This window comes from Mercurialis annua, linkage group LG3, assembly GCF_937616625.2.
Source record: "Mercurialis annua linkage group LG3, ddMerAnnu1.2, whole genome shotgun sequence".
NCBI classification, from domain to species: domain Eukaryota; kingdom Viridiplantae; phylum Streptophyta; class Magnoliopsida; order Malpighiales; family Euphorbiaceae; genus Mercurialis; species Mercurialis annua.
This window is the reverse complement of record NC_065572.1, coordinates 9,844,617-9,872,007: the sequence shown is the minus strand read 5'-3', so window position 1 is coordinate 9,872,007 and position 27,391 is coordinate 9,844,617. Positions and strand designations below refer to the sequence as shown.

The 27,391-nt window shown below is 29.0% G+C and overlaps 1 protein-coding gene and 1 non-coding gene across 2 annotated transcripts; one reads left to right on the top strand and one right to left on the bottom strand.

Moving 5' to 3' along the window:
* On the bottom strand, positions 1-25,543 carry LOC126672148 (uncharacterized). Its single transcript, XM_056105004.1, has 9 exons — positions 22,661-25,543; positions 20,716-20,763; positions 20,543-20,597; positions 20,154-20,252; positions 19,914-20,054; positions 3,634-3,808; positions 3,346-3,554; positions 469-544; positions 1-148 (listed from the first exon to the last, which is right to left on the bottom strand). The coding sequence occupies exons 1-9, from the start codon at positions 25,541-25,543 to the stop codon at positions 1-3; spliced, it is 3,834 nt and encodes a 1,277-aa protein (XP_055960979.1).
* TRNAA-AGC (transfer RNA alanine (anticodon AGC)) lies at positions 21,688-21,760 on the top strand. Its single transcript has one exon. It is a non-coding gene; the product is annotated as a tRNA-Ala (tRNA).
* Positions 25,544-27,391: the final 1,848 nt, after the last annotated feature.

Here is a 27,391-nt window from a genome sequence, read left to right as displayed (position 1 = left end):
TTATTTCTTCTTTCTTTTAGCATTTTTTGTTGCTGCTGTAGGTCTCTGGATACCCTCATTAGGGGCTACACTGGCATACCTAGACCTAGACCTAGACCCAGTAGAAGCATCATCATTCACTATCTCTACAGCAAAGCCCTCAAGCCACCTAACATCAAACATATGTGAGAAAATTAGCCCACATACGGGCTTTGGCCTTTTTAATTAGAAACGTACGGCCCCAAAAATCATTCTTGAGATTTACGGTTGCCTTTTTTTTATTTGATTTTAATAATTTTGGTTAGCAATTATAGACTTTTCAAATTAGAAAAAAACCTTTAACTGAAATGGTAACCTCCTCCTTCCAAATTCAGATTGCATGTTCCCATTTCAAATAGATTCTTCAAAAATCTCGCCGGAAATATCTCCACAAATAACTCCACAATCCCACTTTTCAAATCTTTCCCATTTGTTTGATTTTAGGTTGACACAAAATCTGAAATGCCGAAAACTAGGTCGTCTTCAATAAATATTTCTGATATGAAATTATCCCCAACAAATACACCTGCAATGAGAAAATCGAAGAGGGTATCTAGCAAACGGAAGGTTGATTTTAGTGAAGCTCCAACTTCGAGTAAGAACCGAGTTCTTATTAATCAAGAATAAAGTTATAGTGATTTTGAGGCATTCACAGTCACTGATAAGCAAAAGAAGAAAATAAAATTATTCCTCCTTCTCATATTATTGTTAAGAATTTTTTTAAAGTTCTTTATTTTTTTACCTTTAATGGATTTTTGTTAATTGTTTCATGTGATTCAATAATGTATTTAGGTTTGTATAATTAAATGTTGTCTATTTGGTTATTTTGTTTAGCTGTGTTAAAATTATGCATTTGTTATGTTAGTTTTCAATTTTTTTAATGCATGCTAGATGTTTATAATCTCTTTTAGGGTTAATATGTAGTTGTCTGATGGTTAACTATAGGTGAATCAAGAGTAGAATGTATTTATGTGTTAAACCCTTTTTATGAACTCTGTATTTGTGTGTTCTCGTTGCTAATTTTGTAATATGTAGGATTGGTTATGTGTTTGTTATGTTAGTTTTAACTTTTTTTAAGTATTTTATTGTTTGTTACATGTGTAAGAGTTAATATATAGTTGTCTGATGATTAATTATAGCTGAACTAAGAGTCGAATGTTTTTATGTGTTAGTTTCTTTTTGTGAACTTTTATATTGTGTATTCATGTTGTTAATTGTTAACTGATGGTTATTTAATGTTTAATTGGTTGTTATTTATTTGAATTGACTTTATGTGTTAACTAATAGTTAACTAGTTTGTTTTTTAAACAGAAAAATAAATTTGTAAGTTTTTTGATCTATCAACTGAACAGAATAGGTAAGTTTTTTAACACATAATTTTATGTTATTTTTTAATGTATTATTACTTATAATTCTGCATTTTTATTTAGTGATTGCGGAGCGTTTTGTATTGGCTTTTGTTGAACATTTGATCCAGAATCTTCCAATTCCAACAGCCTTGCCCATTGAGAGTCATCGTGAATGTATTTCTTTCATGTTTTATCAATATGGTAAAATGAAGCAAACGAGCAACATTAATAACGATGAGGAGGTGGAACCGAAACCAAAGTTGAGCGGGAGGCAGAAGAATTAGATGTCTTTATAGTTTTGGAAGTTTTAGGTTTTGTTTTTAGTTATAATTTGAAAACAGTTAGTATTTTGTAACTGATTTGTGGGTAAGTTTGTTTTGCCTTTATTTTGTTTTCAGAACATTTTGTTATTATCAAACGTATATTATATTTTGTTTACTATTTAGTCATATTACCCATGTTATAATTTTATTTGATTATAATATATTACTATTATTATTATTATTATTATTATTATTATTATTATTTTGACAATAGTATACTATTAATGAACTAATAATTAGCTATTAGTTAATTTACAGTTAACCAAATAAAAAGTATTAGTTAACTAGCAGTAGTATACTATTAGTTAAATTATAAGTACTATACTATTATCTTTTTAAATGATAAGTAATATACTATTAGTTAAATTATAAGTAGTATGCTAATTTTTTTAAATGAAAAGTAGTATAATATTAGTTAACTAGCAGTTAACCAAATGTCCACATAAAGATAGCTTTCAATTACTAAATTTATAAATAACATTTGAATGGAATACGTATTTTAATACAAATAATAATCTCAATCTAACAGTATATAATTCAAATACAACCATTAAAAAAATATAATTATCTTCATTTGAAGATTATGGCATAATTATCCCTAATTTCTTCTTCTGCTTTACTTAAGTATAAGAAGCTATGTTTCTATTTCTGTAGCTCCATTTTTGAACTCAAATCCTCAAATACTCTAAAAGTGTTGCAATAGGTAACTTGCTGATTTGATTGCTGCATTAATAGACTTAGCAATATTTGATATCATTATGGAGTACCTGATTCAACACAAGTGATTAGTACAATTAAAACACTGAGGTTGGTTAACTATGAGCAAACTAATAGTTAATTATAGGTTAACTAGATTTTTTTTTTATAAAAACAGAATAATTGAAATAGGAAATCAAATCATTTACTTGTCATACTCCGTTATATATATATTTGTTAAAAATCACATTAGCTAACCTTTTGTTAACTTCAATTATTTATAAAACAAATTAAATTTTTTTTTTGGAATAAAAATTTACAAAATCATGTTTTAATCTATTTTATAATGCATAAAAAAAAACCATGAAATTTCTTTAACAATTTTTTTTATTGTTATGATACAAGCATGTAATTATCCAATTACGAAATAAAATTTCAGCTATTCATTGTTTATTTTTTTTCTTTTGAATCACAACTATTTAAAATCATTCGTTCTTTCAAATCATTGGCTCACATATAATTCACCAATTATAACACATAATATCAATTAACTGTTCATAATTAGCTTCTTTTTATTTTCAGAAAATACTAACCTTTTAGAATTGATGAGTTGTTGGTTGTCTTCCTTGCTGAATTTTTTTGGTTTCTCAATAAGTTTCTGATTTGCTTTTTTCAAATGAGTATATGTTTGTAAAGATTTTAGTTACTGCTATATATGTGAGGTTGTTTAATATTTGTCGTTATTTCTATCAATGAATCTTGAAGATTCTTGAAAAGATTTTCTCAATATGTTAGTTTGCCCATTTGTAGGAGATATTAAATACCATAACAATTGGTTTCCTATTTTCATGCAAACCGTATTTCCTATATTAATATTGATATTTATGCAATCTGAAATTTGGTAATTGCATTATTCAACTTTAATTTTTGCTCTAGTAAAATTTACAATATTTTTATACATGTAGGGTATTTGTCAATTTTTCTCAATATTTGTGCATCCTCTGCATTTACCCTCTCATCCACATTTTCTTTCAACCCGTTCCAATCCTCAACTACACCATAAAATGAAGTTAACCTCCCCCCCTCCCCCCCAACATTATCATTCACCCCTTCCTCAACACCATCAATAACCACATTGTCACTTACCCACTCCTCTACAACATCAACCCTATCATTACCAAAAAACTCATCATCAATATCATTTACACCCTCCACCCTTTTGATTACCACTTACCCTTTGCTCTAACCCATCAGCCTCTATATTTACTCTATCAGCATCCATATATAACCTTCCACCCTCAATTACCCCCCTGCACCCTTTCAGTATCATTACCCTCTCCAGCCTCTCATTATCAGTTAGCCCCTCAACCGTTACATCTAACTGTTCTATTGTCTTTGCATTATCCTCATCTTTTCTCCATTCTAATAACAAAAATTCAGTCTCAGTTGCACATAAATAATTGGGTTGGTTTATAATGTGATCTACAAATATAAAAATATAGCCAATGTGGCACACCTCTTCTCCTCACCCTGCGATTGCAAAATTTCAATATATTTTTTATAGAACTTTTCATCTATAACTACCTTAATGTACTCACTGATTATAGGGTTGAGCATCAGTTCGGTTGGAAATCTTGTAGTTATTTTGGTTTTAACCGAAATTTAAGTTTGGAGGCAAAGGTTCGGTATGGTTAAAACCAAATTTGATTACTTTTTTATTTTTTATATTAAAATTAATTCAAATATTAAATAATTAGAGTCTAATAAATTTCCATATATGTTTAAATAATAATTATCAATTCATACATCAACAATAATTAAGATAAAAATATATAAAAATAAATTAATATGTATATTATTTTTTAAAAAATTATATATTATATATTAAAGTTTGGTTAATTCAGTTTTTTTTTTGGTTTTTTGGTTTTCAAAACACCCGAACCAAACCGAACACCAAAATTTACCTAAAGTAGGAACTGAACCAACCCGTTTTTACCAAAAAACCGAACTAAAAAACGAAATTGGGTTCTGTTCAATTTCCGGTATGGTTCGGTTCTTGCTTAGCCCTAATTGATTACATTCCAGTTGGTACCTAAAACAACTTAGGCATATGTCCATAGACTAACACCTTAACTATTTTAACAACATGCCATAATTTAAATCTTCAATATCCGCAACAGTCTGCCTATAATACTTCCCCTCATGGTATCTCAATTATGGATCAAACTTAAATACTTCACGCTTAATTTTCAAAAAATAAATATACCCTAGTCATTCAAAGTCAATTTGCCATAACACGAATTAATAAAAAAATAAAAAATTAGCCCTACCATCACAACAAATGCAACATTTAAAGAGAAATAAAAAATTAAAAAATAAAACTGAACTAATCCGCAACAACTACAGACAAGCAACAAACATACTCTAAAAAACTATAAATAATAATAATAAATTTCTAACTAAGTAAACTCTAAAAAAACTAACAAACCCAGCAACGAAAATAAAAGAGGGTAGAGATAACATACATGTCGAAATAATCTGACCGAGTCATTGTGTGGAGTTGGAACAGGCTTCAGAAACTTCAAACTGACCTAACTCTCGTCGACTCTTATTAAACAAGCACCTAATCGTTGCTACGACACTTGAGACCCTACAATTTCATAAGATTTTTGGTTAATTTTGCAGCAATTTAAAATCCAAAATTTTGACCTAGCAGAAAGAACGAGAAATTTTGGGAACGAAAAAGGAAGAAAGCGAAAAGGTGTTATTTTTTTAACAGTGGCAATTCAATTTTCCACCTTTCAATCCCCATGTCTAACCTTTTAGCAGTAACCAGGGGCGGAGCCACAAATAAATTTAAAGGGGAAAATTTTATAAAAATTTAAATTAATAACTATATTTTAGAAGAAAAAAATTAAGGAGATGTTTTGAAGAAAAAAGAAAATTGAAGGATTTAGTTATATAAAATCTAAGTATAATTACTATATTTTTTCATAAATTAAAAAAAATTAAAGATTTTTTTAAGTTAAGTAATATTTTGGGAGGGGACAACGTGGCTCCTCACCTGGCAGTAATGAATGCATGAATACCAATCAACTCTCTATTTTCAACGCATACATGTAGGCAGTGGGATTTTTGACATAGTTTATGCAAATTCAGGATATAAACGATTATATTTTTTAATTATGGACTTTTTTAATATTTTGACGCAATTTCGGAAGGTGAAGTGATCTTTTGTTACCCAATTATATGTGTCAATGGTCTCTCTTATCTTCTATGAATGACTGCCAGTAAGAGAAAATGTTTATTTATTTCATTTTTTAATTTTATGTTAAAAAATTTAAAATTCTATTACATGAGTGATTCTAACATTTCTATTATCAGCCAATTAATCAATAAAAAAATAAATTTCAAAATTCTCGCTATAACTTACTATTTAAATTTTATATATATAAATATATTTTTCTCTAATTATTACTTTTATCTATATTATAAAAATACAGAATTTATTTTTATCTTTTTAATTATTAATAACTAAATATAAATGCTAATGTTTATTTAATACTTCTTCCTTTTTTTTAATTGTATTCGAATGTTTGTTTTTTTAAAAAGATTAAATTATTTAAATTTATTTTTTTTGAAATTTTCTCTTTCTAATAGGTGACTTGCAATGATTCAATTTAAAAATATTTTATCAATTAATAATTTAATTAAAGGGTTATAATATTTTTTATATTTATAATTCAAGATTAAAAAAATGTTTTTTATATGTACAATTTTAATTAGATGAACATTTTAAAAAATGTACACATAAAAATAAATTATTAGAATGATGTTTTTCAAATATCATTATTGACCAACGAGCTGTAACTCAAATGGTATAAGCGCTGGGCAGCAAATGCCAAGGTCGTGGGTTCAAATCCTCCCACAAGCGCTCCCCCCTCCAATTATCAAAAAAAAAAATATCATTATTGGAATATTTCGAGTAACTTATTGAATTTATTAACCGTTCTTCTAACACCAATTATGCAAGGTTTCGTCAACGGCTTAATACATAGTTTGACCCCTGAACTTGTACCCTTTTACCCATCTAACCTCCAAACTTAACGTCTCACCTATCGAACCCCTGAACTTGTTAAATAACCCGATTTGACCCCCGAACTTGATAAATACGTAAACATTGAACCCCTCCGTACACAATTTCTTCTAGAACGTTTCAAGTGACAGGTGGACACGAAGGGTTCAATATTTGCATATTTATCAAGTTCAGGGGTCAAATCGGATTATTTAACAAGTTCATAGGTTCGATAGGTGAGACGTTAAGTTCAGGGGTTAGATGGGTAAAAGGGTACAAGTTCAGAGGTCAAACTATGTATTAAGCCTTTCGTCAACCGTGGCGAGCCACAACACCCATGATGTGTATGTTACAACTTACAACATCAAACTGTAGAGTTATGGGTATGGTGTATTAGGTCAACCTCACAATAGTAGAATTTTAAATATTTTTAAAGTCTATTATATGAGTGATTTTAAAGTTCATTTATTACAACTAAAGTCAAAGTCAGTTAAATATATAAATAAATAATGAAAAAAAAAAGTCAAATCCAGTTTCAATAATTCCGTTAGTCCCCTGAAAAACAAAAAATACAAGAATTTTATAAAAAAATTAAAAAAATATATATATTTCATATTTTCCATTTATTTTTTGACATATTTGATAACATACTTCTTACTTCACAAAGAAATTATAATTTTTTATATTTTTTTTTAAATTTTTTTATATCTCTTTTGTTGATTATTATAATTGAGAAGGAGAAAATGCTTGTGGAAGAACGTGAACTTGCAATCTAAAAGTTTTGCTGGCCAAAGTTTTTTATTTTTTTTATAATTTTTTTATTAATTATTATAATTGAAAAGGAGGGAGCGTTTGTGGAAGAACGTGAACTCACGATCTAACAGTTTGCTAGCCAATGTTTTTTAGTTTTTTATTTTAAATTTTTTAATTTTTTTTTATTGATGCACTTATTTAAAATCCACCATTTATTTTTTATTCCAAAAAGATAGATTTGTAAAAAAGAAAATATATAAAAGAAAATTATAGATTTGAAAGGCATAGTAAAAAAGAAAATTATAGATTTGTAAAACTTTATTTTTTTGGAATGTGTAAAAATAGCCAAAATAAATAATTATTTTAAGTCTAATGTCTTAAAAAAAATATAACTTTTTAGTCCATTTTTGATTCTACCCTGATGTTGAAAAATCACTAATTATTTCACATTTTTGTGTTTTAATTGTACCCAAAATATTAAATTTACGTCGTTTTCATTTGAAAAAAAATTCAAAAACATTCTTTATGTCTAACATATATTAATTGTATAGGTTCAAAATTTATCAAGATTTAATTAAATTAATTAAGAATCTAAATCAGTATTAATGTGTTTATGGTTTTTAGTTAGTTTTTAAAAATGAAGGATTTATTTGTACTTTTTTTAATAAAAATAAATCTAATTTTATCTTTAGATTTAGTTAATTGAATGATTTCACTTTTAAGTAAACAAATTGTCAAAAATTAAAAAATTAGTGTATAATTGAAAAGTAAATACAAAATAGGGTAAAATTGACCAGTTTTCAACGTCATGGTATGATTGAAAAGTGGTTAAAAGTTCGGAGTTTTTTCAAGGCATTTGGCCTAAATTTAAAACGGGAGAAATATTTTTTACTTTTTCTTTATTAATTATGCTTTAGGATTATAATTCATCCGTTCCATTTCTTTTATATATTTTGTATTTTTAATGTTTCCAAAGAATATCATATAATTAACATACATTCTTTTTTTACACTTAACATTAATGAGTTTAATGTATAGATTAACAGATATAGTTAACATACATTCTTTTGTAAGCTGTCATAATAGAAAGGGGGGAAATTATTCGTAACATACTCCCAGATAGCCAATTAGGTATACTCATCAATCGGATTAGGGAACTCCCAACCATTATTCCTCCACATACTGCTAGAATTAGCAACTTCATGATTAGGAAATCTAGCAGCAATGAGACAATACACCAAATGTGCTTAGTAATGGATGCAATGTTCCACTTGTTGAAGTGGGAATCCCATATTGGTTGTGTGTGTGAATGGACATGTATTTAAATATTAGTTGGGCACCTCCACTTGATACCAATTGGTTTTAAGATGGAATCTAACACCAGTTATAGACAGATAAAATGTGACTGAAAGAGTACATATTACTAAGTGTTTAACAAAAACAAAGCCATTATATTTAAACATAGGCTTAATTCCTTAAAAAAAAACTCACCTTGCATTTTTTCTTCGTTTATACCCTGACCTTGTAAAAACACCATTTGTACCCAATTTTAGGTTTTTATGTTTCATCCCTACCCAAAAGCATTAAATTGTACTCTTTTCATTTGGAAAAGAGTTTAAAACATACTTTTTTCTATTTTAAAATATACAAATAAATCCTTAAACTTAAAAAATAATCAAATACATCCAAATAATTAATTAATTTTTTTAATTTTATAAAATAATAAAAAAATTAAAAAAATATTTTTTTAATTTTTTTGTCGGAAATATTTTTTTATAAAATTAAAAAAAATATAAAAAATTCGGAAATATTTTCTAAAAAAATTAAAAAAAATTATTATTATTTTTAATTTTTTGAAGAAGATGGTATTTTTGTACTATTAATAACATTAATATCTAATTAGTATATAAGTTAAAAATGAAATATTGTTTTAAACTATTTTTCAAATGAAAAAAGTACAATTTAATGCTTTTGGGTAGAGATGAAACATAAAAACTCAAAATTGGGTACAAATGGTGTTTTTACAAGGTCAGGATATAAACGAAAAAGAAATGTAAGGTGTGGTTTTTTTAAGTAATTAAGCCTTAAACATATGGTATAAATGTCATTGTTTTTTAATAATTTCATATTTTAACTAATATTAAAAGTAGCTTTGTTTGGGCTTTTAATCTATTCTCTTGGTGCATTGAACCAAAAAAAAAGTAACTTTTAATTGTTTTTTACAAAACACTAAATAGTTCAGTCTATATTCCAGTGCTGGACTATCAGAACATTTATCTTTACAACATTTTTACTTTTTATATATAATTTAAAGTAAATTTTTTTTAATATATCATAATTTTAATTAGATGAAATTTTTTATGAAATTAGATATACTAAAAATATTATTAAAAATAATTATTTTCATATATTATTATTGAAATATTTCGAATATATTATTGAATTTCTTTTTGACACTGATTATGCATGTTTTGGTCAACCATGGCGAGTCACAACACCCATGATGTATAAGTTACAAATTACTAAGTCATGCCAAACTTATTATCAGGTTCCTATATTTAGCGATATTTTTACTTGCAGTTCCTATATAAATAAATGTGGTAATCGAAGTCTATGGAGTAGGAAATTTCACTTCTTGAGGTTCTTACGTCAGCGAGTAGAAACTATGTTAAACTAGTCGTATACCCGCGCTGTAGCGCAGGATCCTGATAATATATTTTATTTTCATTTTTATACATAATCTAATTTCAATATAATCAAATTAGAAAAAATATCAATTGATCAGATAATTAGTAATAGTTTCAAATTAAATTAATTTAAAAAATAATAATTTTATAATAAAAGTAAATAATAAGAATTCAGAATTTGAGGATATTCATGAATTTGAAAAAATTATAATCAATTTTTAGAAATAATTAATTTTACAATAAAATATAAAAATAAAAAATTATAACAAATAAAAAAAATTATGAGAATAATTTGTATGTAACAGTTTTTATAAAAAATTTAAAGAAATAGTATATATGAATTGAAAAAGTGGTAATTTTCTAGAATACATGTTTCGATAATTTATTTATACTTTTACATGTCAGTTTTTTACTTTTTTTTTGACTTTTTTTATTTACGAAAAATAATTTTTTTTTTAATTTCACAAATACCTTTTTTCGGTTTTGGATTTTCACCAAATTTCGGTTTTCGGTTTTGGATTTTCACCAAATTTTGGTTTTCGGTTTTCGGTTTTTTCACCAAAAATCATAAAAAATATTTTTAATAATAAATTTTATAATAATTTAAATAAATTTAGAACTCATGCAAATGTTAAATAATAATCTATGAAAAAAAACTTCATGAAAATTCTCTAGTAATAATAATATAAGAATAAAAAAGTTAAAAAAGATACAAATTTTATAGATAGTTAATTTAATTAGTAAATTCATGAGAAATATAAGGATTATCGTTAATTTGTTTCAGTAAGGATTATACACATCCACTCAATTAAGGATCACCGTTAATTTGTTTCAGTAAGGAACCTATTCAATAATTATATATTTCCTTAATGTTTGTTCTTAAGATAATCAAAATGGCCTAATTAAAAAAAAAAATCTACCTGAATGAGTGAAAAGTAACAAAAAAAACTGAACATAATAAGATTATATAAAAACTTAACCTAATTAACTCCTCATTTAAATTATTCAGTTCATATACAAAATAATCTGTACAATTTTCAATAATCTTTCACGAAGAAACAGTACTATATACTACTATAGACTACAGATCACCCGTTCAAATAACCAGCAAAACAACAATAAACTCAGCCACATATTTCTATCTCTGTTTCAATTTAAAGCTCACAGATTTTCTTTTTCTCTTCATCAATAGCTACGTTTCTTGTCTTCTTCATTTCTTTACTCTCTTTATCACTATCTTCTTCAACAAATGACACTCAAAGAACTTACATAATCATAGTCCAAATCACAGCCAGGAAAAGAAAATGAATATATATTGTATTTATATTGATAAATTAGGTGGTTTATGTTGATTAGGATGTTAAAAGTCATAGCAAATTTAATTAAAATAAGTATTTTAAAAAACGTGGAAACTAAATGTCTTATCTATTAGTTTCAAATTCTAATTTAAAAATTAAATATAATTGAAGTAGTTTAAAAAGGTTGGAAACTATGAGAATGCTCTATGTGGTGAGAATGAATGAAAAAAATGAATATATATTGTATTTATATTGATAAATTATGTGGTTTATGTTGATTAGGATGTTAAAAATCATAGCAAATTTAATTATAAGTATTTTAAAAAACGTAAAAACTAATGTGACTTATCTATTAGTTTCAATTTCTAATTTAAAAATTAAATATAATTGAAGTAGTTTAAAAAGGTTGGAAACTATGAGAATGCTCTATTTGGTGAGAATGAATGAGAGGGCTCCGTTGGTCCTCTCAATTATATAATATATAGATTAGTATTGAAAAATATCCAGTTTGGTTCTTACAGTATTTTTTATTAATGACATTTTTGTAGTTTGTTTTTAACCAGTTATATACTATTGATTAAAAAATTAAAATATCCCATTTATTTTATTCGATTATATATTTATAATAAATATTTAGACTATAGAATTAACACTATCATATTTTAATAAGTTTATAGATTTAACTTATTTATGATTAATGTTAGATTTTAAATACTTAAATATTTTAAATTAATCTTGTAAAAATTAATTTATATTTATCAAAAAATTTAATTATTCATATTAAAACAATTATTCTAAAAATACAACTAAAATAATATTTATATCTTATTCTTCAACTTCTTCCCTTCCAATAAGCGATAAATACTAACTAATGCTAATTTTATATGTTTTTACAATTTAATTATGAATTTTGTGTCTTTTTTCAATTTAATCACGAATTTATATATTTTTATCATTTATTCTCGTTCAACATCACATCATATTATGATATTAATAAAATTATTAAATTTAAAATTTAAATATATAGAAATTATAGATATTAATCAATTAAATTTTATTATAATTGGATCTATTTCAATTTAGAATTTCTATTTAAATTTATTAGAAATTTTATTTGATTTTAAATGAATCATATCACATAACTAAAAGTAATTTAAATTAAAATCCTCCAAATTAAATATATTGAATTTGTAATTAGTTTATTTCAAAGTCTACATAAGGTATTTATATGTTTATTAAATTTGACTATAAACGGCGTGTACTTATTGTAAGTATTGCAATTTTGATACAGATTTTATAAGAATGCACCGATGTCCAATGATGATAGTTAGAGACAAATTATCCGATTTAAAATGAATGATTTTCTACAAATATTTAAATTTGGACTTAATTGAATGTTTTCAAAGTTTTGTAATCAATTTATGATCTTACAAAATGATTTTGGTCTTTTTAGAAAGTTTAGGGATCAAATTACAATTTTGTGTACCTAAATGTAAACTTTATTTAAATCAAAGTTAAATTGTAACTTATAGACTAAATTGGAAATTTAAAAACATTCATGAGTCCATTTTAAATTATCTATTAATTATTATTTTACTAATTAATTATTTTTATTAATTGATTTTAATATAAAATAAAAATCTAATCATTGAATTTAAATTAATTAATTTGTATTTAATGATTCAATTTATTTTTTATTTAATTTGAATTAAAATAAAATTAAATGGAAAGGATTTTTGATAAGATTGGCTATAACTTGTACTTTTATTTTATGATTTTGAAAAAATATAGTACATACATTAACAAAGGAGCGATGTTTTTTTAGAAAAAAATACAGAGAGAAAAATAAAATTCTCTACATACACAAACAAAACACAACATCTTCATATTTTTATGGCAAAAAGTAAAAAAAAGACCCTCATAGTTTTCATAAAAATATAAATCAGCTCTTTTATTTTTTTGGGGTATAATTTAGCCCTTTTTGTTTTCAAATAGAACAAATAACCCCTTTCATCCAGCATCATTAGAAACACTCGTTAATGGCTGACATGTCTCACATAATCATATAGCAAAAAAGTTCAAAAAGAATTTTAATGTTTAAAATATTTACGAGAAATTTGAGGGGGTAAGTGTCCCAAAAATAAACTAAAAGGGTTTATTTGTTCGATTTTAAAACATTAAGGGTTTAATTGTTCAATTTTAAAAATACGAAGGCTTAATTGTATCCAAAAAAAAGTAAAAGGGCTGATCTATACTTTTGAGAAAAAATCGATAATTTTTTTGTACCTTCTGCCTATTTTTATTAAATTTTCATCTCTATTCAAAGTAAAAAGCAAGAAATCAATCCATCTCTATCTTTTTATTATTTGTTTATTTATTATTGTTTCGGTTCATCGTTGTTTTTATTTTTATAACTTAAAACTGATTTAAAAACACCTAAAATAATGTTATTTTTATGGCCAAATAACAAAAAAAAGACAAACTTTTGAAGAAAATTTCACAAAAATTCAAACATTTCAAAAATATCTGTACCGTCCTAAAACGTAGGTTATCGTTTCAAAAATGTCTAACCATAAAAAGGCACACATTTTTTCTTATTTGCATCTACATAGCATGCCACTAGAGGTGTAAATGAATCAAGCCGAGTTTTGAAGTGTTCATGTTTGATTCGTTTAAAGAATAAGGTGTTGTTCGTATTCGATTCGTTTAGATTTTATAGCTAATAATCACCGACGGTACTCGACTTTTACCTTAAACTTCTCAAAACCCCCTATACTTTCAAAAGCTTCCTTAAACCCTCCAAAATTTATGGCGGCGCCACCCACGGCCCTTATGGACGAAACTACCCTTTAGTTTTTGGCGGCTATCCTTTTTTTTTTTTGAAAAACAAATAGTGGCGCCACATGTCAATTGACACGTCATTCAATGTCAAAAAAAATTGAAACATCCAAAATACCCCCAAAAAATTAAACCAAATCAAATTTACTTAATCAAACCAAATCCACGGTCAACCTATTGACAACTGACTGTCGCCCGCGAACCCGAACCACTGACCACCATCCTCCACCAACCACCTCCCGCCGCCGACCCATCTGATTCTGTTCTTGGACAGATTCAGATTTGTTCTCCAAGAACAGATCTAAAATTTGTTCTTGGACAGATTCAGATTTGTTCTCCAAAAACAGATCTGAATCTGTTCTTGGAGAACAGATACACATCTGTTCTTGGAGAACAGATGTGCTCGTCTTCTCAGATCTGAGAAGACGACGAGTTTGGTCGTTTTCTCACCTGAGAAGATGACCGGAGGGGGGGGGGGGTTGGTTGTGGCAGTTCGGGTGCGATGATTGAGTGGTTTGAATTTGGTTTGATTTTTATTTTTAATTAAATTTTAATAGTTATGGGGGTGTTTTGGGTATTCCAATTTTTTTTAGATATTTTGCCACATGTCAAATGACACGTGGCACCGTCTTTTTTTTAGAATTACAGCCGCCAAAAAAAGACGGTGCTCAGGGGTATTTTCGTCCATAAGGACCGTGAATGAGCGCCGCAATAAATTCTGGGGGTTTAGGGAAGCTTTTGAAAGTATTGAGGGTTTAGGGAAGTTAAGGGTAAAAATCGAGGATCGTCGGTGATTATTGGCCGATTTTATAGTGTTCATGTTCAGCTCATGGCCAGCTGTTGTTCGTTCGTTTAGCCGCTAAACAAACAAGCTCGCAAATGAACTCACGAACAAACTCGATAAGTACTAAACAAGCTCATTCACGAGCCTGTTCATTTAGCGACTAAATGAACGGACACGATCTCAGCTAGTTTATCTGTTAAACGAACGAACACAAATATATGAGCTGAACAAATTATAGGAAACAATACCTAATAATGATTTTTTTCCAAACACATACTAAAATGCAACCGTTAAATCCAAAAAAGATTATCCAAACATAAATAACAAAAAGAGAAAATTACGGAATTATTACAAACACGTGGACTAATTTCTCAAATAGCCATTTCCTCAAATCTTTACATTTCATGGCCATTCCTGTTTACATTTAATAACCTATCCAATAAAAAGGAGACAGTTGGCGTGTTAATCTTATGATAAACCTGACGCGTCAGATGCGTCAGTGAGTCAGACGCGTCAGGTTTGACGGTTGTTAAAAATAACCCGGCTGATATTTTATAAATATTTAACGTGCAAATATAAACATGAGAGAGCAGTTGACGTAGTGTCATGAATCCTTCTTATGTTGGAAGAGCATCCGAGTTCGATTCTCAATGTGCCCATTTTATTTATTTATTTATTAACAATACATATATTGCTATCTTTTTTTTTTTTATTTCAAAACACTAATTATACCTTATTTTTCAAGTCAAACAATAATAATACATAATCTTTACTTTATACAAAATATAGCTACAAAATATATTACATACTATAAATACATTTTAAATATACATATGATTTTATAGTTTAACGAGTTAGAAATATATTTCAAATATATATTAAAAACAATTCATATACATTATTTTATAAATATATATTAATTTATGAGACGTGATTGATATATTTTTATAGATGTATTTGATTAATACATCATTGATATTTAATTTATATATGAATGATACAATATGTTTCAATATATAATATATGGTAGATACGTCTTTAATACGTATCTAAGACGTTATTAAAAAATATTTTCAAATATATACATTTTTTATATTTTAATTGTACTAAATACTCTTTTAATATATATAACATGATATGTACATTAGTGATACATAATTTATACATTTTTAGAGAATTTCAATTCATATACATTATCTTGTAAATTTACATTAATTTATGAGACGCGGTTGATATATTTTCTAAACGTATTTTCTTAATGCAACATTGATACATAACATATACATTAGAGATACATAGCTTATACATTTTAGATCATGTTATGCATATTATATTTGATATGAGATACATTATAAATACATAATTAATAATATATTAATTTATGAGATGTGATTGATATATTTGTCGGAACGTATTTGATTAATACAACATTGATACATAATTTATATATGATAAATACATCTTTTTCAATACATAATATATGATAGATATATTTTTTGATACATGTCTGATATGTTTTAAAAATATTTTTGAGTATATACATTTTATATGTAATTCGCGATAAATATTTTTTTTTATATATATATATATATATATATATATATATATATATATATATATATATAACATGATATGTACATTGGTTATATATAATTTATACATTTTCAAAGAATTTCAATTCATATACATTATTTTATAAATATATATTAATTACGAGACGCGATTGATATATATATATATATATATATATATATATATATATATATATATATATATATATATATATATATATATATATATATATATATTCTAAACATGTTTGATAAATATATCATTGATATATAATTTATACATAATGGATACATCTTTTTCAATACATAGTATATGATATATACATCTTCGATACATGTCTGAGATGTTTTTAAAATATTTTTGAATATTTACATTTTTATATGTAATTTGTGGTAAATATTTAATTAATGTATATTACATGATATATACATTAGTGATACATTCCTTATACATTTTTAGAGAATTCAATTCATATACATTATCTTAAAAATATACATTAATTTATGAGACATGATTGATTTATTTTTTAAACGTATTTGATATATACATCATTGATACATAATTTATATATGATAGATACATCCTTTTCAATACATAATATATGATAAACACGTCTTCAATACGTGTCTGAGATGTTTTTAAAATATTTTTTGAAAAAAACACATTTTTATATGTAATTTGTGATAAATATCTTTTAATATATATTATATGATATGTACATTAATAATATATAATTTATACATTTTTAGAGCATGTTACGCATATTGTTTTTGATATAAGATACGCTGCAAATACATTGTGTATACACATAATATACTTCTTACTACGTTAGAGTTATATATGAATATATATTAAAAATAATTCATACATATTATTTTTTAAATATATATCAGTTTATGAGACGTGAACGAGACATTTTTAAAATGTATTTGATTGATAAATCAGTGATATATAATTTATACATGATAAAAATATTTTTTAATATATGATATGCATTAATATTTTATTTATACATAATCTATAATTAAAATTGTTATATATACACATAAGATACACACACATATACGTAATATAAAAATTTTATTTATTTATTTATTTAAAAAATAAAAAAGTTATTAATTTAATAGAAATTAAATTTAATGAAAATAATAATTATTTTATTTATTAATAATTATTTGTATTTAATTGGTCAATTAATATAAATTTTAATTGTTTTTAATAGTTATTGTAATGATAGATAAAAATAAATAGATGAAAACATATATAAAAAAAAAAGGTAACAGTGGGGGGATAAAAGGGATGACACGCAACAGGGACTGACACGCGCGTCAGCTTTTGTCCCTCCCAAGGTGGTGTTTTTCAGTTTGTTGAGGTGTTTCTTTTTAATTGGATGGTTAGTAAATGTAAAGTCTTAGGTGTTTTTGGCTACGAATGTAAAAATTTCCGGTTTTGGCCATTTGAGAAAATTTTCTCTATTTTAAAATATTTTTGTTTTTTTCCCTAACAAAAATATAAGCAACAGAAAATTCTAAAGATCCAATTGCCCAAAGATATTAGGTTATATATTTTCTCGTGTTAAAACTACGTAATTTTGATACACTATATCAAAACTACGTAGTTTTGTTAAACCATGTAATTTTAAAATTATAAAAAATGTTTATATAAATTAATTTAAATATAAGTTAGTTCGCAAACACCTAATCGACTTTCTTAACGAGCTTGTTCAAAAAATCTTATTCGAGTTTTTCACGAACTTTTACTCGAGCCGTTCACGAGCCTGTTTATAAACACCTAATCGAGATGTTCGTGAACGTAAACGAGTAGAATACCATTATCTTCATATTCGGCTCATTCAAATTAATGAACATAGTTTCAAGTTCGAACTTGGTTTGCTTAGAATACAAACGAATACGAGCCGAGCTTTTATCGAGCCAAACACAAAGCTGCTCGCGGTTCGTTTACACCCATAGTGTCACACATATGCCACCATGGCAGACACTAGGTTAAAATTCAAAATAAGTTCTTAAATTTTTCTCTGAAAATGTTTACACTCTCAAGATTTAAATCGTTTCAACCTAATTTTTAAATTGAATTAAAAAAATAACACAAACAAGCCTAAATAAATTTATTAAAATATGATTAATTTAATTAAAAAATTGAAGCCGTCAAATTAATTTTTTAATTTTAGTCCTCCGACTCCCACTACCACCATTGTTTTTTGGGCGCCTCCACCCACTACTACTGTTACCGGCACCCACCTTCGGCAACCACTGAGACCCGCTGCTACCAACCACCCGACGCCGACCGCTGGAAGGTTACAACTTCATGTTAGTAAATTTAGTAAGGGTCAAATACTTTAGTATAATATTTCATCAACAACAATAAGAGTTACGGCTTCGCGATAGCAATTTAGTAAGGGTCGAATTGCTATAGCATTTCAATCCATTGACGTACCAAAAGGAGTTTGAAAAACTACCTTTATGGTTACATGTACACCACATCTTCAGTAGTTGCAGGACATCACATCACATCTCAATGGTTGCAGAATATATCGCCTCCTCGGCGGATTTAAAATAACACATCCAGCGGTTGCAAATAGAGGATAATGAAAGGAACTTTGACCTCAAATGCAATTCAGAATCAACATAGGGGTTTTGAGTTCAAATGCAAGTCAAGGTGATAAACCAGTGGCAAATGAAAAATATTTAGAAGACGAAACGTGGTTTCGTCTTCTCCATGGTGAAGATGAACCAGCTTCGTCTTCTCCATGGAGAAGACAAACTAGACAACGGCCAGGTTAGAGGAGGGCGGCGACGGAGTTAGAGGCGGATCAGCGGGATCCGAGGCAGTTTTAATATCTGGATGAGTATGACGGTCTTTAATTTTTTAAATAAAAATTTAAAAGTCAATTATATATCTAATACATTTCTCATTAGAACTTATTTGATTTTAAAAAAACTTTTTAAAATTTTTTCAAGGTAAAAAGAATATAATATTACCCTTGTATTTAGGTGTTTTGAATGTTTTCATCCCTAGAATAACATAATCGTCCAAAATTGAAAATATAGGGTACAATTGAAAGTAGAAATTACAAAATAGATTAAAATTGATATTTTTACTAGGTCGAGATGCAATTAATAAAAATTCAAAATTGATGGTTATTGAGACAGTTTGCCAATTTTTAAATCATCAAAAATAATATTACATTCAAATATGAGAGGATCTCGAAGTCATCTCTCATTATTTGATTAATGAGAAACAAATAGAAGATGACTTATATGCAAAATAAAAACAACCTTGGACCACCTTAACCAAGAATGTATCTTGTTTTGCAAGAAACGCAAACGCTATGTCGGAGATGGTACAATAAACTATCTCAACATCAAACATTTCCAACCTTACTAAGATGGCAAAGGAACACCTTGCTTCTTGTTCATAATAGCCATTGCCAAATACCGGGCACCCATTCCGATCCGGGCCTGTTCATCGGGTCCCTCCTAAAATGGGGCTTTACAATCACCCACGAGACGCCAGTATCCAGTTCTTAGAGACTCTGCTTGTTCATCCTTACAGTTCTGTAGCAATGCTTCCACTCGAAAATTTATGCCGAGAGAACCAAGAAACTGGGACAGGGTCATCTGGCCATGCACAGAATTATCTTCTGAAAACATTGTAAAATTCATCAATCGGCTTACTTTATCATTTCTCCATTTGCATTACTATTTGAGGCCAGAACCAAAGGAATTACGGGGACACAAACCTGAAGCGTCTTCAGCAGAGTGCCTGACAGAAGCAAAATCAAGATAGGTACTGAGATCAGCGGATCCAGGATTGTCTAGTATGTCTACAAACTTATTGCCTGCAAAAATGCAACACAAGGAGAGTTCACAAGTATCCATTGAAACATGGCTGGAACAAAATACTTGCCTTAGTCTCTACGGCAATCAGTACAAAGATAAATAGACACTCTATGTTGTTTTGACATTTTGTTTACGATTTCGGAAACACTTCTAGAACTCCGAGACTTTATATTTATATCATAATCATATAAAAAAGAGATTGTTTCCCGTTTCGGTACAACATAGTAGATACTTACATACTTAAGCATTGAGGCATGTTTTATTTCAGATGAATAACATTACTAAATACATGGAGTATAAACATTGCTAGCTGAAAATAAAGAATTCACTTGCACAAATATTACCTGGAAATAACAACAAACCTGCAAACTGGTACTTTTTTTCCCTTCCGGAAAGAATGAAATGCATAATAGGTCCTTGTTACGGAGATTATACGAGTTAGATCCATTTTTTTGGGCAAACCTCAATGTGATTAAGCTTCTCTATTTCTTCAGCTGCAGCCCACCACAGCTGCTCCAAATGCAAGAGGAAAGATTCATACAAAGAGAACAAACAGTTCAAAATACGATTCGCTATTAAAACGATGATGAAACACTAATATGACAAATGTTCTCAGTTTAAGAAAAGTATAGAACTGAAACAATCAAAGGGCAAACAACAATTATCTTTTCAGCTACCATTAATACAGTCCTAGTCTTTTAAATAATTACCGAATGCATAATTGGCATGAACTGATTAAATTATGAAATATCAACAATAGAATTATTATCTTGGATCTCCAAATGATTATTCTTAGATGACTAAGTAGTCAATCAAAACTTGCCAAGAATGATGCAAATATTATAAAGTTGATCTTCAGAGGACACAGTATCATGCGACATAACACATCTCTGAAGTGGATTTGTGAGAATGTTCTGTAAAACATTCAAAAAAAGGGAAAAAAACTCTATCAACAATTCTGATATTTGCCAATGATAACAAATAAACATACAAATTTGAAATAAAAAGACCAACGAGTTGTAGGTCAAATGGTATAAGCATTTGACAGATAAATTGTCTAGGTCGTGGGTTCAATTCCTCCCACAAGCGCTCCGCCTCTTCAATTATCAAAAAACAATTTCGGAAAAAAAAAAAACGAACAAGTGAGCGATCGGAGCGGTTGATGGAGATAGTGGCCGTGCAGGGTTTTTCAGTTTTGCTGTTATTGTCGTACAGCAGTTCCACGAAAGTAATGTCAGAAATGGAAATTGCGTAGAATATAAAAAATTGAAATTTACCAGACTGTTTCAGTGACCATACTCTTCTCAATCTAATCATTTTTTTTGTTTAGTTTCGGTTTAGATTTAATTCTGTTGCCTCCATTTTCAGAGGTAATTTCTAAAATTTAAATGTAGGATTAGTATTATAGTAGTTGTGAAAGACAAAAGTCATATTGGGGATGTAGCTCAGATGGTAGAGCGCTCGCTTAGCATGCGAGAGGTACGGGGATCGATACCCCGCATCTCCATTTTTTTTGTTTTAACTAGTTACGGGTGTTTTTTTAACATTTATTGTCATTTATATTTAATATTATTTACATATAAAAATTAAAAATTAAATCAGTAATATTAATAATCTAATATATATGCTCATACAAAGACGACAAAACATAGAATTTCTTAATTGCATATGATTTTTAAATTCATTTTTTGTAACTTCCAAAATTTACATAGGCATGTTCGTGAACCTATTTGATATTATTTATTTAAAATTATTCTCTTAATATATCTGATTTTATTTTAGGTGTGATATGATCTGCTAATTTATTATTTATATTTGAAATTGTCGAATATAATTATTTAATTTTTATACTTATATATTATTCTTAACGTGATTTTTTAATTTATATGTTATTTATAGATTACAATATGGTGTATTTGATTATAAGATTAGAAAAACAATTCAAGTTGTTGATTATAATTAAAAAAACTTTACATAGTTAAGGTTAAGAACATATATATAGATAATTTTTTGTTTTTATGTAAGTGTTAGTAGTTAATCAGGATTAGAGAACATATACATGATTTTTTTGCTTTGCTCAACTTGATTCTTATTCTTTCCATAAAAATTTGCTCGTCTTTAATAGTATATCAATAGTTACACTCTAGTTTGCTAATGAAATTGTTAATTAACTTATACTAGTATGAAATAGCGATATATATTATTTGATAACAATGAAGTAAATTCCAAAAAGTTTATAATTTATTATTGTTTGGGAGTCTTTATTTTTTTTTTTGGTACAAAGAAAGAGGCAAAAGCCTAGAGCAAGCTAACAAAGGACGTTACGATCATTCGAAACTCCCTGAACATCATGAAGAAGCCAGTGATAAAGGCTTTCCGGGGGCTTAGAATGCCACGATACTCAAACCACACTATCCGGCACCAGAGAAGCTAGATGATCAGCAGCAAAGTTTGCCTCTCTATACACATGAGTAATGATAACAGTCCAATCACGAGCCAAGAGACCTCGAATCGCAGCAAGAATGTTAGAGAATTCTGCTGCACTAGAAGCAGAGTTAATTTTATCCACCACCTGCTTATTATCCACTTCCATAATTACCTTCCTCACACCCAAGTTCCAACCAAGGAGCAACCCAAAATACACCCCTCTAAATTCAGCCCCTAACACTGAATCTTTGCCAATACACATGGAGAAGCTTCCTATCCAACCACCGGATTCATTACGGGCCAGACCACCTGCTTTAGCAATATGGGATTGTGCATTAAAAGAGCCATCTGTGTTAATTTTTGTCCATCCTGGATTCGGGCAATACCAATGAATGGGCAACTTTTTATAACAATTCACACCTCTCATCTGCATAATTCTGCTATTCTTGGCAAGAGATATATACTGCTCCATGCTATCAACACCCTTCACTACTGAATGAAAAGACTCCCTGTTATCAGCGAAAATAAAATTATTTCTCCACTTCCAACAGCTCCAAAGGATTACACCGAACGTTATCGTCCAGTTCTCTTTACCATTCCCATTAAAATGCCCTTGCAGATTGTTATCAAGCCAAACATCATAATTCATTGAGAAGAAGCTTACCTTTTTATCTGGATTTAAGAACCTATTCCAAATTAAAGAGGAAAATTCGCAGTCCCTTAAAGCATGGGAGCACGTTTCAACATCTTTGAAGCATCTCGGACACCCACTATCTGCAGAAATATGTCTTTTTGCACGCTCTTCATTGGTAAGGATCTTGCTGAGCTTAGCAAACCACAAGAAATATCTAATCTTCTCCGGACCCGTCCACTTCCAAACTGCCGTCCAGTTAACACCATTAATAGCCATGTTGTCCTGAGTAGAGAAAGAATAAGCAGACTTTGTCGTAAAATGGCCTGAGCTAGATAAACCCCAGTATAAGAAATCCACGCCGTTACTATGATGAGGAGGAATAACATTAGCGATTTTCATTACCCACCTCGCCGGAATGAACGGAGCAAATTTCTCCCAATCCCAACCTCCATTACTGTTAACAAAGTAGTTAACAGTGTAATTTAGCATATCAATAGGGACTTGAGATGCAGCAATATCAATAAGAATGTTATTATCTCCTAACCAAGGGTCGAGCCAGAACCGAATTATGGAGCCATCACAAAGCGCCCATCTCACCCCTTCTTGAATTTTCTTCCAAACTTTTCCAACACTTCGCCAAAGATGAGAAGCACCGCCGGTATTAGAAAGCTCAGGAGCCATATTATCGCTCAATTTGTATTTACATCTCAGCAGATTCACCAAAAAAACATCTCGGTTGGCAACTAGGTTCCATCCAATTTTCATAAGAAGAGCTTCATTCATCGCCAAGATATTCTTGTGACCTAAACCACCTTCCATCTTAGGTCTATTCACAACATCCCATTTGACAAGATTAATCTTCCTGTTATCACTGGTAGAGCCCCACAGAAATCTTCGACAACTTTTGTCAATAAGGTTACAGGAACCTCTTGGGAGGGAAGCTGTTTGCATCGTGTAAATCGGAATAGAAGATATCACCGACTTGATAAGAGTTGACCTTCCCGCAAGGGATAAAGATCTAGCATTCCAGCTAGACAAACGGGTCATTATACTCTCCATCACACCAGTACAATGACGCTTGGAATATCTACCATGAATAAGCGGAACCCCCAAATAAGTTCCCAAATCTTCTGTCGCTTGAAATCCCAAGTTATGATCTAGAGCGTTTTTCGTGGCATTAGGGACATTCGTAGAGAAATGAACCTTAGTTTTGTCCTTGTTAACCCTTTGCCCAGCCGAAGAACGAAACGTATCGAGAATAGAGTTAATAATCTCTACCTGCTCATAAGAAGCTTCACTGAACAAGAGGAGATCATCGGCGAAAAACAAATGTGATAACCCAGGACAATGCCGTCCCATACTTAAAGGCTTCCACTGCTTGTTAGAACACGCTTTATTAATCAAATGGGAGAGCCGTTCAACACAAAGCACGAAGAGATAGGGAGAGATCGGGTCGCCTTGACGGATGCCACAAGTCGGATAAAATTCATCAAGGAGGCTGCTATTCCACAAAATATTCATCGAGACCGTAGAAACACAGCTCATAATGACCTTCGACATGAACGTAGGAAAGCCAATATCTTCCAAAGTTTCACTAAGAAAATCCCAAGAGATGCGATCATACGCTTTCTCAAGGTCAATCTTAATGACCATAAAACTTTTTTTGCCTTTTTTCTTTCGCATCGAATGTAAGGCTTCTTGGGCAAGAATAATTTTGTCCGTGATGTGTCTCCCTTCGACAAAGCTAGTTTGCATAGGACCAATAATGTGGGGCATAACTTTCTTGAGACGGTTAGCTATAATCTTAGTAATAATCTTATAGATAACGTTGCACAAGCTAATCGGCCGGAAGCTCTTAATCGACTCTGGATTCTCGCACTTAGGAATCAGCGTAATGAGAGTCCTGTTTATCTCTCTCGGAAACTCCTGCCCACTGAAGATACCTTTAATAAAATCACAAATCTTTGGCCCAACAGTAGACCATTGATTCTGGAGAAAAAGCGCATGAAGGCCATCCACTCCCGGAGATTTCAAGGGTTGCAAATCAAAGAGAGCCATTCTCACTTCATCGTTCGTAATTTCTTTGGCCAGAAGAGTTGAGGTAGCAATATCTAATTGAGGGAACATACCCTTGAAAGGAAAAGGGATATACTGATCTGTGCTACCAGTAAATAAGTTAGCAAAATACTGAACGGCCATAGATTTCAACTCTTCATGGTCATCGATCATGTTCCCATTATCGTTTTTAAGCGCCTAAATTTTATTACGCCTTCTGCGAGACTCAACCCTTTTGTGAAAGAGAGCAGTATTTCGGTCACCGTCTAACACCCAATCACTTCTAGACTTCTGCAACCAAAGGGTTTCTTCTTGATAGAGAGTCTCATCTTATTCCTTTTACAGCTCAATCTCAAGATCAATAAGCCGTTGACTGTTATAAGTATCTCTAGCCCTTTGAATACCTCTAATCCGAGCCAAAAGAATCTTTTTCCTGCGAAAAATATTACCAAAGTCTGAGTAATTCCACGTCTTCAATTTATTAGTGATATCAGCTATCGTAACTGACATAGGACTAGAGGAGTTCCAGTTATCTCGAATAATTTGCTCAAATCCCTTATTACCAATCCACGCTGCTAAGAACCTAAAAGGTTTATTAGAATTCTGCACCGTATGATGAGGGCCGAATTGAATGAAGATCGGATTATGGTCTGAGTTAATTCTGGGTAGATGTAGCACATAATGCATAGGAAAAAGATTCATCAAAGCATCATTACAGAGATATCTGTCCAATCTTTGGGAGTCTTTATTGATTCAGTACTCTCATGCCTCAAATGGTAAACAATTATTTTATTTTGACAATTGTCAACTAACCAATTTTCAAATTGTTCTCACGACTATTCGAAGTTGACGATCGTCACTTAAAAATTAACAATCATCAACTGCATCCTGAAAAACAATTAATTGAAATAAAGAAGAATTTCAATTAGATTATTTTTGGATTGAACCAACGGACTGATGTCAAATCACTAAAAACTCAATAAATACATGTTTAAATACCAAAGGACAAATTAGAATAACTTTGAGCAAATTAATTACATATTTTTTCCTGCAAACTCTCTACATTTATTGTGTATCAATTTTTTTTTATTAATTACTTGTTTTTGTTAAGTGAACAATTGATTTCACATTTCTAAATTCCTATCAATACCTTGTGCTTGAGGAGGTAGTTTCCGGCCTCTTGGCCGGAAAACGTCCACTTTTATCTTTCTACTTTTTTTATATTTTTACCCCTTTATTCAATAAATCTCTCCTTTTGGAGCGTTTTTTTGGTTGAATTAATTTTTTAGGATGGTTTTTCTTGTTACATGTCGGATTTTTTGAATCATTTCAGAGGTCTTTAGTGTTTGTTGGAGCTTTATTTTCAAACTTTGATGATCCAAGAAGTTTTGATGTAGGTATGGTGTTTGTTTGTTATATCTTTGTTGGGACTTGTTGAAGATGCGGATGAAGGTAAGGAGCAAGCAAGTTCAAAGGCGAAATCAGACGAGTTCATGGATCTAACCCCGCTCCTTGAAAAATTCAAGTGCTAGATTTAGCGGATTCCGGCTTAAACTATGCTCTTTCGATTAATTTTTTGCTTGTTTTGATTTTTCCTTTGGTTTGCATTTCGAAAGTTCATATGGTTAAATTTTATTAATATGACTTTCATCAATTTGTAAACTTGTTCCTATCAATTTAGTTCATAGCTTTGGAAAAAAAAACTAAGGGTTTAGCTTTTATAAGAATCTTAAAGTTAGGTGTTGAGTTTTTAGGACATCATCTTTGTAATTTGTTAAAATTTAATGAATTACAAATCTCGATATTTAATTAAGTAATGACGTAGGTTTAATTTTAAACCGAACAACTATAATTTTGCTTGGTCGATTTTTCAAACCTTTACCTACTTTTTGTCTGTTATATAGTCAATTTTTACTATTCGTCAAATAATCTATTAACCTCTCCCTCTCCTTTCTTTAAGATTGTAGTATTTGAGATTTTATAAGCTGTCATGTACATCCAAAACAAAGAGTGAGGTATGTC